The sequence below is a fragment of the Canis aureus genome, chromosome 26 (assembly GCF_053574225.1).
Source record: "Canis aureus isolate CA01 chromosome 26, VMU_Caureus_v.1.0, whole genome shotgun sequence".
Classification (NCBI taxonomy): Eukaryota; Metazoa; Chordata; class Mammalia; order Carnivora; family Canidae; genus Canis; species Canis aureus.
In genome coordinates this window covers 26,881,188-26,894,663 of record NC_135636.1, presented here as the reverse complement: position 1 = coordinate 26,894,663, position 13,476 = coordinate 26,881,188, and the positions used below count along the sequence as shown (strand labels likewise).

The window sequence follows — 13,476 nt, the reverse complement described above, 5'->3', positions numbered from 1 at the left end:
GAGGGTTGGGGACGGGGGACTTGGAAGCAAGGGTCTGCCTAGGCGGGCATCTCAGTAACACTTTAGCCATCATTGGATGCTAACAAGCTATTTCCTAGTTTCCAAAGTGTTTGCATATTGTTCCATTCTCGTCTTTGATCTTGCAGAGTCCCTTTTCCTATTGTCTTTTTCTTATTGGTTTGAATATGAGAAAATTGCAGCTCTGAGAGTTGCTGTCTCTTCCCCACTCTCCCCCTTCCCTCCCTCAGGGACTGCCTTCATTTGGCCACAGCCCTAGTAGAGTCTGGCAGGGAAGGGGGCAACCTCAGAAGGTAGGGGATGGGAGGAAGCACCAGGTGGAGGGAATAGCAAGTGCAAAGGCCTGCAGCCATGAGATTGGAGGGCACATTTTTCAAGGAATTCTGGACCACAGATCAGGGAGGTAGAAAGCTGGGAAAGGTGGACCCGAAGAGTTCTGAGGGATGTGATCCTAAAAGTCCAGGAGATTCACTTTATTCAGGAAGCAATGGGAAACCACTGCAGAATTTGAGCAAGAGACAAATGTGATCAAGTCAGGATTTGGAAAGAAGCCCCTGCAGCCAGCCACAGGAGAGAAATGTTCACTGGGAAACAGCTTGGGGGTGGAGAAGCCGGATAGAGAATATAACAGTAATCTAGGAGAGGAGGAAGGGTTGCTTATGCATCCTGGATACCCCAGCTCACCCACAACCCCTTTGCTCAGATTGGATGTATCAGGGCATTTATTGCACAAACACTCATGTAGCGGTTTCTCTTTGCCTGGGACACTGGAATCACTGTACAATTACCAACTCGCTTTATCCTCACAATTTGTGAGGTAGTTTATGTTTTTTTCCTTCCAGTTTACAGATGAAGAAGTTGAGTCACAGAGAATCTAATTCATTTGTCTGGAGTTACACAGTTAATCAGTGCTAGAGCCAAATTCAAGCCCTCATGAGGCTCTAGAGCCAGCTTTGCTGTCTCATAAGGGGAGAAGGAGAGTTTGATGGAAAGGGAAGAAGGAAGATGAGGCGAGAGGAGGTTTGAGGACCACGCTGCTTCAGAGTAGCTCGGAAGGGAAGCGGAAGGGTGACAGCTGCCCTGGATCAGGAAGGAGCAGCCATCTGCAGTCCTGTAGCTCAGCATCCCTTTCGTGTCCAGGGACTGTTTCAGTCCCAGCAATGCTCAGGAGGTTGGAGTGCCAGCTGTGGCCCAAGGCTGAAAACAGAGAAGGAAGAATTAGGGATTAAGGGAGTTTTCAATGCTGGATTCAAAGCTAACAGTCTCTATCCCCAGGCATGTGTAGACTAGTGGGAGTTTTTGTGAGTTGGGCTGGAGGGGAGTCTGAATCCCAGTGTGATTTAGTCAGGAACAGTATCTTTTCTCCTTCTTTCTGTTCTACAGCCCTAAGCAGGGATACTCATGGAGTGCACAGAGCCCTGGGCAGAGGAAAGCTCTGCCCTTTGACCCCCCAACAGCCAGTTCTGCACATGTCTGGATCTCTGCCTAGATAGAGCCCGACAGTTAGATTCTCCCCTCTGGGCCCCACCCCAATGGAGGAAGCTCCTCTACCTCCTATACCTATCCACATTCTAGGATTAACGTGTTCAAACAGGAAGTAGATGACACGCTTTTATGTCTGAGACTCTAGAGCCAGGAAGCCTGGGTTCAAAACCTACTCACCTCTTCCTGGCTCCATGACCTTGGGCAGCCACTCAATTTCTCTTAGCAAAATGGGGAGGGGTAACCAATGCTTTCCTCTTGGGAATGGGGTGAGGATAATTAATGCTAATTATTAGCTAGGGTGATGCCTTCCACAGAAAGCCTTCCTGGATCTCCCACCCAACTATGCCCTGCTCCTTATCCCTCAGAGAAGTCTTCTTGACACTCCCCTATTATGAGCTTCTATGATAGTGTAGTCTTTTCCTTTTTAACACCAGTACACTGGCAATTTATCTTTTTACCTTTGCCTGTTTGGAATTGCCTGGGAGCTTCATAAGAGTTGGGACAATTCATCTATTTTCTTCACCAACAAATTGCTGAGTGCCCAACACTGTGCCTGGCACCCAATAGGCATTTAATAAACATCATTAAATGAATGAGTGAGTGATCAACTCTATGAAATAGCTTCTGTTGTCCTCCCCATTTCATAAACCAGATTAGTGATCCAGACAAGGGCAGTGACTCACAGAATTATCAAGCCCTTCTGTGTGTCAGGAATTGTGCTAAGAACTTTATGGATATTACCACATGTTATCCTCAAACCAGCCCTTTTCTTGTGTGAGGAAACGGAGACCCAGGGAGGTACTGTCACTTTCCTAAAACCATTAGTTAGAAAGTAGCAGAGTTGGCATTCAAGAATTCTACTTTAGGCAATAGGAGTGGTGACAGAAGAAGGATTTGATGGGTTGTCTGAAGTGTGGGACAGGTGGGAGTGTCCCACCTATCAGTGATACTTTAGAGAGGGGGACCCTGACCTGAATGGTTTGGACTCAGTGTGTTCTGAGTGGCCTGAGATCAAAGGTCAGGGATTCAGACAAGGATCAATAAGGGAGTACAGGAAGGGTGTTCTAGTGGAAGTGGGGGTGGGGGTGGAGTGCAGAACATCTTGAGCAAAGACTCTGCAATGGGACTGAGTCAGGCTCATTCCAGGGCTGAGAAGACCCTGGGTGTGGCTAACGTGGAAGGAGAAGGTAGACCACAGCTATTTAGAACTGGACAGGCCCTGAGATCTTCTCCAGTTTCCCAAGTCCCTCTTTCATTTTACAGATGGGAACACTGAGGCCCAGAGAGAAGGCCCACATCTAGCAAGTGGCAGAAATAAATTTGGGAGCCTTTCCTTTCCCCAATGGCATGGTGCCTGAGCTTTGTTGGGAATCTTAGGAACAATCTTTATCATAGCTGCAAGCTCAATCCATGCCTACTGCACCTTCTGCTTGGACCAGTTTCTAATAATATTCCTTTAGTTCTTCTGTAAACTGTGTACAAGATAATTGGCACAGCATTGTTTATTACTGCAAATATTGGGAATGACCCAAATGCCCATCGGGAGGGGACCGGCTAAATAAATCATGAAATTTCTGACAACAGAATGGCATGTGGCAGTAAGGAAGGCAATGAATCTCTCCATCTCCTAATACAGAGAGGGCTCCACGGGGACAAGCAAGGGATAGAATGTGGGCAGGGGGAGGAGTGAAGCCAGGTCAAAGGGAGGATAATAATCTATTTTTGTATTTGTCATAAATGCATAAAGAAACTTTGGAAGTCTACATAAGAAAATGAGATTACTGAAGAAGGCACTGGGCAGAAGAGGAACAGGATGAAAGAGGGAGACTTCATTATAAGCCCATTTATAATTTTTTGGAATCATGTGAACATATTTACCTATTAATAAAATAAAATAATAATGAGGACAGCTGCTGCTCAGCTATTGCCGAATGCTGTCATATGGGAATAAGCGGTCAGTATGGTCAGATTTTCTAATTATTCAAGAGAAGCCAGAAATCTGGATTGTATTGTACAATCTCTTGATTTTTAAATGTTGGCTCCATTTTTGCTCAGACATTTTTTAGGCCAAGTAAATAGGTCAGTGGGTCAGACACGGCCGGAGGGCCACCAGTTTCAGCCTCTAATGGCTTCCTGCTCCCAGGGCTGGAGTTCTCAGCACCCCATGCACCCCACCATGTGGGCAGTGGAGGACAGAAAGCATCCTGCCCCTTCTCCCAACACCCTCAAACCCTTGCCCCTTGGGGCTGTGACATTTGGGGCTTTTAACTCAAGATCTGGAAGGCAGAGAGGGGTTATGAACTCTCAGATAATTCCCTCCCCTGGGGCCCTGCAGGCTCCAAGGCCCAGCTGCCTCCCGCTGCCCACCCATCTGTCCCTAGGAGGTGGAGACCAGAGTGAGGCTGGCAGTGATGGGGGTGGGCAAGAGTCCCCGCTCTGAGCCTTGGATCACTGGGCTCTGTCCAGATTCAAAATCCAAAAGGAAAAATCTAGAGACTGTGAGAAAAGGAAAACAGGCTTGGCTGTATGTACTTGGTGTATGCTGAGCTAATTCACCAAATTGCCAAATTCACCAAAATGCCAGAACCAGAAAGGCCCTAAGGGACTGTGTCATCCAACTCCTTCATTGTACAGATGGGGAGACCAATCTCTGCTCCCACCCATGGCCCCAGGCCACGGTCTTGTCACCTCTCTTGTGGACAACTGGACTACACCAGCCTCCTCACTGGGCTCCCTGCAGCTCCTCTTTCGCTCCTAATGTTCAGTCTCCACCCTTAGCCAGAGAGTCCTCTTTTATTTTATTTTTTTCATTTATTTATGATAGTCACACAAAGAGAGAGAGAGGCAGAGACATAGGCAGAGGGAGAAGCAGGCTCCATGCACCGGGAGCCTGACGTGGGATTCGATCCCGGGTCTCCAGGATCGCGCCCTGGGCCAAAGGCAGGCGCTAAACCGCTGCGCCACCCAGGGATCCCGAGAGTCCTCTTTTAAAAAGAAATCTAGTCAGGTTTCCTTCTGCTCAAAACCTTCTTACTGCTTCCTACCCCACTTTGAGCCAATGTCCCCAGCACTGCCTACAGTCTCTCTGCTGCTTTCCTCTCTAACCTCACCTCCTTCTGTCTTTCCTTCCCTCATACTGTTCCAGCCACTGACTCTTCGCTATTCTCTTGCCATGCCAACCTAATCCTCCCTGCCCAGCTTTGTTACCACAATGCCACCCTGGGATTCACAAGGCTCCATCTTTCTTTTCTCTAAAATGCTGCCTCTTCAGAAGATTTTCCTAGTAACTTCTCCTGCCACTCAGAGGGGATACCCTCACCTGCCTCATTTTTATCCACAACTACATTTTTATCCATTTAACTACATAATGTTATACTATGTATTTGTTTCTTGTCTAGAGGATAAGATCTGCAGCAGTCATGCCTGTGTCCTTCACCAGCACTTAGTGGAACATAGCACATAGGTATAGTGATTCCGAATTAGCTGTGACATGAAAGGACACAGGTCTGTAATTCAAGTGACAGACAGTCCTGAGTCTGCCATTACCTGCTTAGGTGGCCTTGAGCAAGTCACCTCACTTCTCACCTCTGGGCCTCAGTTTCCTCATTGGTAAAACAAGGAAGTCACTAAGACACCTTCAATTCAATAATCCTGGAAGGTCTTCCCTGCTCCAATGTCACTTTCTTTCCTATAGAATCCAAAAGTCCTTTAAACAAACAATTGTGTTTATTTATTTACTTATTGAGTAGTTGACACAGTCACATGGCTCAAAGTCCAGAGGTACAAAAAGGACACGTTTGTCCTCCCTTGTCTTCCAGCCATCCTCTCCAGAGACAATCAATGACAAGTTTCTTCTCTCAGTCTCTCTCTCTCTCTCTTTCTCTCTCTCCCATCTACTTATCTCTAACCCTATTCCACCATTTTGAAACAAAGGATAGCTTAATTGTACATACTTCTGTCCTTTGTCTTCTGTTAACATAATAGCATTTTCGGAGACGGCTCCATGTCAATGCACAGACAGTGCGCTTGTTCTTTTTCATGGCATCACAGCATTCCGTTGCATGGATGGTCCATAATCTACTTCACTAACCTCCTAAAAAATGGGCTATTGGGTTGTCTCCAGCCTGTTAAAACAATCTGTTAGTGAATAATTTTGTGGACGTACCATTTTGGATCTCTGTAGACTAAATCCACTTGCTGATGGAATGGTATGTGTGTTTATAATTTAGATAGATCCCTTTGTAGGGATTCTATCCATGTCTGTCACACATACTGGCATTGAGTAAAAGTGCTTGGAAAAGGGCTTTTAAAATGGACTGTTAAACAGCCTCAGACTCTGCAGATGGGGAGATCATTCCACCTTGCTAAGCCTGTTTCCTCTTCCAAAGAAAATTTCCTACTTCGTGATATGTAGTGGCGAGGATCAAATGAGAGAGTATAGGGAAAGTACTCAGCACCTTTTCTGGCACACAGTAGGACCTCTAGAAAGATTAGCCATTTTTCCTCTCCTTGATGTTATTCTCTGCCCTCAGACTGTGGGCTCTGTGGGAACAAGGACCTTGTCTGCCTTGTCCACTGTTATAGCACAGCTCCAGGCTAATGGAAGCTGTCCAATAATTACTTATTGAGTGAATGAGTCCACTTCTCAATGTCACTTCGCTCATCAGGCCCTCCATTGTGACCTAGCTCCTGCCTACTCATTCAATTTCATCTCCTCTCCCTCTCTCCCCTTCTCTTTGGGCTCCAGCCACACTGGCCTTCTCCATGTTCCCCCTGCCACAGTGCCTTTGCATGTGCTCTTCTCTTGCAACAGTGTCTCTACCTTACCTTCACCCATAGCCTCTTCATTTACTTAGTTTACTTTCATTCATTCTTAGATCTTAGGCCAAGTGTCACTTTTTAAAGAAAGCTTCTTTTACCTCCACCCCCTGGTTTAGGTTAGATTAAAATATATCTTACTGGGTTCTGAGCTTTTCATTTGAGCCTTAGAGCACTTAGGAATAGTATATACCTGAATGTCAATCTTATCCTTGTGACAAAGCCTGCAAGACTCAGGATCAGGCCTGTCCTATTTATCAGTGGATACCCAGGGCCTGGCACAGGGTAGGCACTCAATAACTGTTGCCTTGAGCGAATGAGTGAATGCTAACACCTATTTTACAGATGAAATGAGCCTCTCATCTCCAGCTATGACAGGGAAAGTCTTGACTTCATGTTCCACCCTCTTTCCGGTGGAAGGAGCAACTCCTGAAAGGTTCTGGTTGGTGAAGAAGGAGGGGAAGGGGTAAAGGGGGGGTGGAGAGAGAGAGAGAGAGAGAGAGACTGAGACCCTTAATTTTCTCCAATGCACGATTAGGTCATGGGCACACTCAGTCATTCAGTAGACCCCTGGGTACCTGAGGTCCTGGGCACCTGAGGGGAAGCCCATGGAGCCCCTAGCCCCAGTGGGCTCCAAGGCCATGAAAAGCCAAAACAGTGGCAAAAAAAAAAAAAAAAAAAAAGGTAGCCCAAAAGAAGAACATGACTGATGTCAGAAGAAAAGAAGGACCAGGGGCACCTGGGTTGCTCAGTGGTTGAGCATCTGCCTTTGGCTCAGGTTGTGATCCCAGGGTCCTGGGATCAAGTCCTGCATGTTCTCCCTCTGCCTATGTCTCTTGTGAATAAATAAATAAAATCTTTAAAAAGAAGGGGGAGGAGGGGGAGGAAGAAGAGGAGCAGGAGGAAGAGGAAGAGGTCGTCCACCAAAGTATAATTCCCTCTGGAAGGCCTGAGGGGAGAGTGACCTTCCTGAGGATTGAGGACTGGGTGGGACAAAGGTGTCTTCTAGGAGAGGCTTTAAGGGAAGGGGGTAAGCACTCAACAAATGGAGAAGGAAAGCAAAGGATATTCCGGGCAGAGGGCATAGCCTGAGCAAAGGCAGAGAGGTGAGAATGCTGGGATGTGTTGGGAGACTAGGGTTCAAGAATTGTGGAGGAAGATGAGGCAAAGCAAAAGTTAAGCTCACAAGACCAGCACCAGGAAACATGGCTCGAAGGGTCATTGCAGCACTTCTTTTATTTTATTTTATTTATTTTTTTATTCATGAGAGACACAGAAAGAAAGGCAGAGACACAGGCAGAGGGAGAAGCAGGCTTCCTATGGGGGAGCCCAATGTGGGACTCGATCCCAGGATCCCAGGATCATGACCTGAGCCAAAGGCAGACGCTAAACTGCTAAGATACCCAAGCATCCCTGTAGGACTTCTGATAAGATGAAAAACAACTGGATACCTGGGTTGCTCAAGTGGTTTGGCTCAGGTCGTGATCCTGGGGTCCTGGATTTGAGTCCCACGTCAGGCTCCCTACAGGGACCCTGCTTCTCCCCTTGCCTGTGTGTCTGCCTCTCTCTGTGTGTCTCTCATGAATAAATAAAATCTTAAGAAAAAAAAGATGGAAAACAACTGAAATGTCTTCCCACAAGAGAACTGTTTAGTAAATATGATGCCACTGCATGGACAAGCCATACACAGGTGGATAATGCCTCATGTTGGTGAGGACGTGCATTACCAGTAGGGGTATAAATGAGTGCAGCCATTCTGGAGAGGAGCATGGCAGTATTTAGAGGGGAAAGAAGCACATTCATGCCTTATGACAAAGCAATAGCGTGCTAGGGCAATCAGGGTGGCTCTGTGTGTATCGATGGGGAGAAAAAAATGGAACTCAAGCATCCACAACCAAGGGAAAGGACAAGTGAAATGTCAGGGGAAGCAGCTCGGGTTCTCTGGAGCTTCCAGGAGGCAGGAACTAGAGATACACAGAGTAGATGGATAGAGCTGGAAATATCAGATGAAGGGGGGAAAAAAGGAGCAGGAAATGAACATGACTTATAGCACAATAATATTTATCTGGATTTAAAATACTTATCCAGTTTATCAGTATCTATTAAAATTGGACATAGCTAGCAATTCTGCTCCTAGATACACACACAACAGAAATGCATGCGTGTGTGTGTACCTAAAGACGAACAACCGGTCACTTCTGCACTTTGTAACAGCCCCATGCTGGAAACCACCATATGTCCACTGATAGCAGCAGAATGGTTTGATTGTGGTGTAATTTGACCAGTGGAATACTTTATAACATTGAAAGTAAGTGATCCATCCACAACTACACACTATTATAGAGATAAATCTCACGAACAAAATGTTGAGCAAAAGAAGTCAGACACAGAAGAACACACACTGTGTGATTGCATTTGTACACATTTCAAAAACAGACAAAAATCAATGTCTGGTATTGGAAGTCAGGGTGGTGGTTACTCTTAGGCTGGTTGTAGGGAGGCTTTGGAGGGGCTCTCCTCATTCTGTTGTTTGATCTGGTTATATAGGTGTGTTCAGTTTTTTGAAAGTTCATGAACTGTCATGCATTTATCATACATGCTCTTCATTGAAATTTTTAAAAACCTATAAGCACATAAAACAACTACTATGCATTTTGTAAGCATTCTCAAATATTTAAGGATGTCTATCAGAGAGTTATGGTGAGGTCAGAATTGAGCAGGGGGAGAGAGAGGGAGGAAAAGGAGAAAATAGTTCAAATGAGAGAGGATCCTTACAGACTACCTCCTGACAGTGTGTTAAGAACTGAGCAGTGGGGGCAGCCCCTGTGGCACAGTGGTTTAGCGCCGCCTGCAGCCTGGGGTGTGATCCTGGAGACCCCGGATCAAGTCCCAAGTCGGGCTTCCTGTATGGGGCCTGCATCTCTCTCTGCCTGTGTCTCTGCCTCTCTCTCTCTCTCTCTCTGTGTCTCTATGAGTAAAGAGACAAAATCTCAAAAAAAAAAAAAAAAAAAAAAGAACTGAGCAGTGGGGCCTATTCAACCCTTGGTACTTCAGTGCATAAGAAATCAATGTAAAATTTAAGTTAGCAAGCTAGAGAAACAAATGAAATATGGTGCTTCTACATTATAAAAAACATGGCAACTGTCAGAAAACAGGAGAGTGATCTAAACATACCAGTCAAAAATGTCCAAGAGTCAACAGACTACAAAGTGATCCATTTGTGAGCAGTGCCCTCCATCTGCCTTACTGCCCTACCACACACACGATGGTCTCCTATATTTTCTCAGGGTTCCTAACTATGTCTTTATATGAATATCACAGTTTTGAAAAGACACACTCAAACTGGGACTCTAAGGGGAACTGGGTTGAGGGGAAGGGGTGTCAAAAAGGAACTTGAATCTTTTCTGTAATGTTGTCAGTTTTGGTAAGAAGAATCTATTCCTGGAATTTAAAATGAATAGATTTAGCATTAAAGGTAATAGCAAAGGCCAGTTCAGGGAGGCCTGTAATGTTCTAGCCTTGCATTCTCTTTGAGGTCACTTAAGATTTTTCAAGTCAAGCCATGGGACCATCTGTTGCCTGATGAAATCAGGGCAAGGGGAGTTGGAAGACAGGTTCCCCACCTGGCTCCCCATCTGGCTGCATGACCTCGGGAGGGTCCCATCCCCTTTCCGGGCCTCAGTGTCTTCATCTGCCCTACGGGAATCAGGTTTCTGTGTTACTGGGGGATGTGGGAGGATGAAGTGAGGGCACAGAGGAAGATGGAATGAATGTAAGGATTATTCTCTGGGTCAGAGGAGGAAAGGAGTGGAGCCCTCCCCTCCACCTGCCAAACCCACGAGGGCGCAAAGGAAGCAGAGGGAGGAGCTGGGGACCACCCAGGAGAGCAAACAGTCCATCTGTGGGACAGGGGCATGTTGTCAGCAGCTGGGAGGCCCAGCCTGGACTACTCACAGGTCAGAGCCTGTGAAGCAACCACCCAGGCTGCCTGGAGAATTGGGACATTGAGCAGGCTTCTTGCTACTCCTAGGCCCAGTGCAGCTACAGTCCTGTGCCTCTCTGAGCCCCCATCACCATCCTCCCATCCTTAACACCCAGCTCCCTAGACTGTGCCCCTCCCCCCTTTTAACCCACCCTATCCCCACAGCCAAAGAGTGCTTTTACAAAGTAAACCCAATCATGTCCCATATTTGCTCAAAACCTTCCAGTAGCTTCTCACTGACTATGAACAAAATCCAATCCCCTTACCTTAGCCAACAAGTCCTGGCATGATCTGCTGCTCCCACCACCCACCTCCTGCATAGGGGTTTAGAACCTGGCCTCAAAGAGAATCTGCTCAATTAGAGTTCTGGCTTCCTTCCTCATTCATTCATTCAAAAATGTCTATTGACCATCTACTATGGGTCAGGCACTGTTCTAGGCATTTGGGATGTGTCACTGACAAACGAGACAAAGATTCGTGCTCTTGTGGAACTTTTCTAGCAGAGGGAGATTTAACAGTAAATACAAATAAGTTAATTATATAACACATTGGAAAGTGTCAAGTGCTATGAAAAAAGGAGAAAAAAAGCAGAGCAGAGGAAGTTGATCAGAGAACAGGGAGGGGCGGGGTTTGCATTTTTAAATACAGTACAGTGGTCAGGGTAGGTCTCATTGAGAAGGTGAAATTTAAGCCAACACTTGTAGCCAATGAGGGAGAGCAGAGGGGGAGAGAGATGGGAAATGCCTCAGAGGGGCAAGGCAGGCATGCAGGGTCTTGTGGGCCTCAGCAGCAAGGAGTTTGGCTTTTACTGAGTAAGGTGAGGGTTTTGGGGGATTTTGACCTTAGGGAGGGGGAGGCAGAACAGGGAAGGAGAAGAAGAGGAAGCCAAGCAGCCCTTGCAGATGTCATGTGAATGGCAGCTTCCATCCAGCCTGATCCCACAGGGGTACTGTGGAGTGTAAGCTATACCTCAGAATTATCTACCCACACCCACACCAGCATCCCAGGCAGGGAAAGTGGGCTTTCATATCTCTGATAATGGGTCATACCTTAGGGGGAAGGTAGGTCACCTCAGGAGTTTCCAGCAGCCTGCAGGCGGTCCTCCCTAAGGAGAGAAGCAATTACTGGTCACTAAACACACACCCAAAGAGGGTGCACAGTAAAAGGGGATCCTAGCAGAATGGGCACAGCATTCCTCATGTTGGCTCCAGTCCCCAAACACCAAAGTCCCAGCAACCATGTCCCCTTTGGCCTAGCCTTAGGGTGGCTAAAGATTGGGGACATACCCAGTGTGACCAGGCAGGGTTTTTCTGGTTAGGGATCACCCCCACAACTCCCAGACCCTGGCCCATCTCCCAAGCCCCCCACCTGAGGCTGCAGAGAGATTCATCCTCTGCAATATTCTGACCATGTGGCAGTCCAGGCTTCCTTCTGGAATTTGAACTAGTTACCCTCGAGTTAACTCTGTTCATCTTTGACTACTTCGGATTTTAGAATGTTCTGCTTTCATTCCGTAAACATTGGCTGAGCACTCTGTGCCAGGCACCATTCTGAGCTCTAGAGACATAGCAGTTATGGTTTCTGCCCTGGAGCTCATGGCTGGAGAGGGAGATGATTGGAGAAAAAGATAATATTTAAGCACGGAGATCGGGGATGCCTGGGAAGCTGTGTGGGCCCAGAGAAGACTCCTGACCCTTGGGAAGAGGTGACACCAAGCTGATAAGTGGAGGTATACCTTGACACAGGTACAAAGGTGTGGCAGAAAATTAATCCAGGCTAGTGGAGGAATGAGTGCAAAGGCCCTGAGATGACCCCCTTGCCCGCTACCCCCACTGCTACTCCTTGGTGCGATGACCACCCTCTCTTACTTGGATGAGTGTAGCAGCCTCCTCTTGGGTCTCCCACAGAGAGGCAAAGAAGATGGGATATGCAGTCACTAACTCTTCTCTCTTCTTGGTTAAGGGTCACTCCTGCGGGCCTTAGCTCACCAGCATTCCCCCAACTCAACTCACACCCGTGAGCAGAGAGAAGCAGGAAGCCACAGGCCTGTGCACCGTTGTTCACAGGTGACTTCAAGGGAGAGCTTACTGATTTGGGCAGGGCACCTACAGCCCCTTTTATAGAACCATTTGTTTAATGCCCCCTTCTAATGCCCTTTCTGACCTCATCTCCTACTTCTTCCCCTTGCTCATTCTGTTTTACCTACACTGGCCTTGCTATTCTTTCAATTTGCCAAAAGCCTCATCTCAGGTCATTCATATTGGCTGTTCCCTCTGCCTGGAACACTTTCCCTCCAGACATTCACATGGCTTACCCCTCATCTATTCCACATCTCTGCTCCAGTCCATCCTCTTCAGAGAAGCCCTCCCTGCCCACCATATTGCAAATAGCCCCTCCATCATTTTTCCTCCACCTTGTCCAGTACTGTTGTTTTCCACAGCATTTGTCCACCTGACCTTTGATATATTTACATGTTCATGTGTTGATCATCTGTCTCTTCTGCCAGACTGGAAGGTTTCTAAGAACAAGGACCAAACAAGGACCATGTCCGGTTTTTGCTCGTGGTGGAATCCCTATAACAAGGTCAGGACAGTCAATATTGTGGAATAGATGATTATAAACATAAGTGAAACATATGACTTTAGGGGCCAGTCACAGTCAGTTTGGGAGCCTACTTCAACCTTTCTCCATCCAGGCCCATTTGGCAGGGGTCAGGGGTCAAGGGTCAGCCTGGTCTGGTCCTCTTTGGGCTCCAGTGTGGAAGAGACCCAGTCCTGAGATTTAGGCCCCGGGGAGTCCTCCTAAGCCCTATTTCTCCTTTGGCAAATGTTCTTTCTTCCTTCATAGGGCCTGTGCCTGCGTTTCTGAACCAGAAGGTGTTTACACAAAACATCTTGGGTTTGGCGACAAATTCACCCTCAGTGAGGAATCCTTAATGAATCTCCTTCTTTCTCTATGCAGGGCAGCTGCAGGGAAAATTAGCTCTGCCTCTAGCACTTGAAGGAAGCCAAAGGCCAGGCAAAGAGGCAGTGCTACTGGGGCTTGTGGGGCCATAATCTGGGGGAGACGGTTTTTTTCAGGGTCCAGAGACAGCTGTGGTATGGAGACCAGAATGCTTCTAGACACACGTTTGCTCCTGACTTTCTGTGTGGCAAAGCATTGCCCTTCTTCTG

The 13,476-nt window shown here is 47.1% G+C and overlaps 1 protein-coding gene across 8 annotated transcripts in view; it reads right to left on the bottom strand.

Moving 5' to 3' along the window:
• Window positions 1-722: 722 nt before the first annotated feature.
• TTLL9 (tubulin tyrosine ligase like 9) overlaps window positions 723-13,476 on the bottom strand; it is a 70,633-nt gene continuing 57,879 nt past the window's right edge. For all 8 annotated transcript variants that reach the window (XM_077872659.1, XM_077872658.1, XM_077872656.1 and 5 more), the window contains 2 exons: window positions 11,353-11,408; window positions 723-1,215 (listed from right to left, as the gene is read on the bottom strand). In XM_077872659.1, the coding sequence (XP_077728785.1) occupies window positions 1,183-1,215; window positions 11,353-11,408 (89 nt within the window). In that variant the 3' untranslated portion in view covers window positions 723-1,182. The remainder of the gene's footprint in view (window positions 1,216-11,352; window positions 11,409-13,476) is intronic.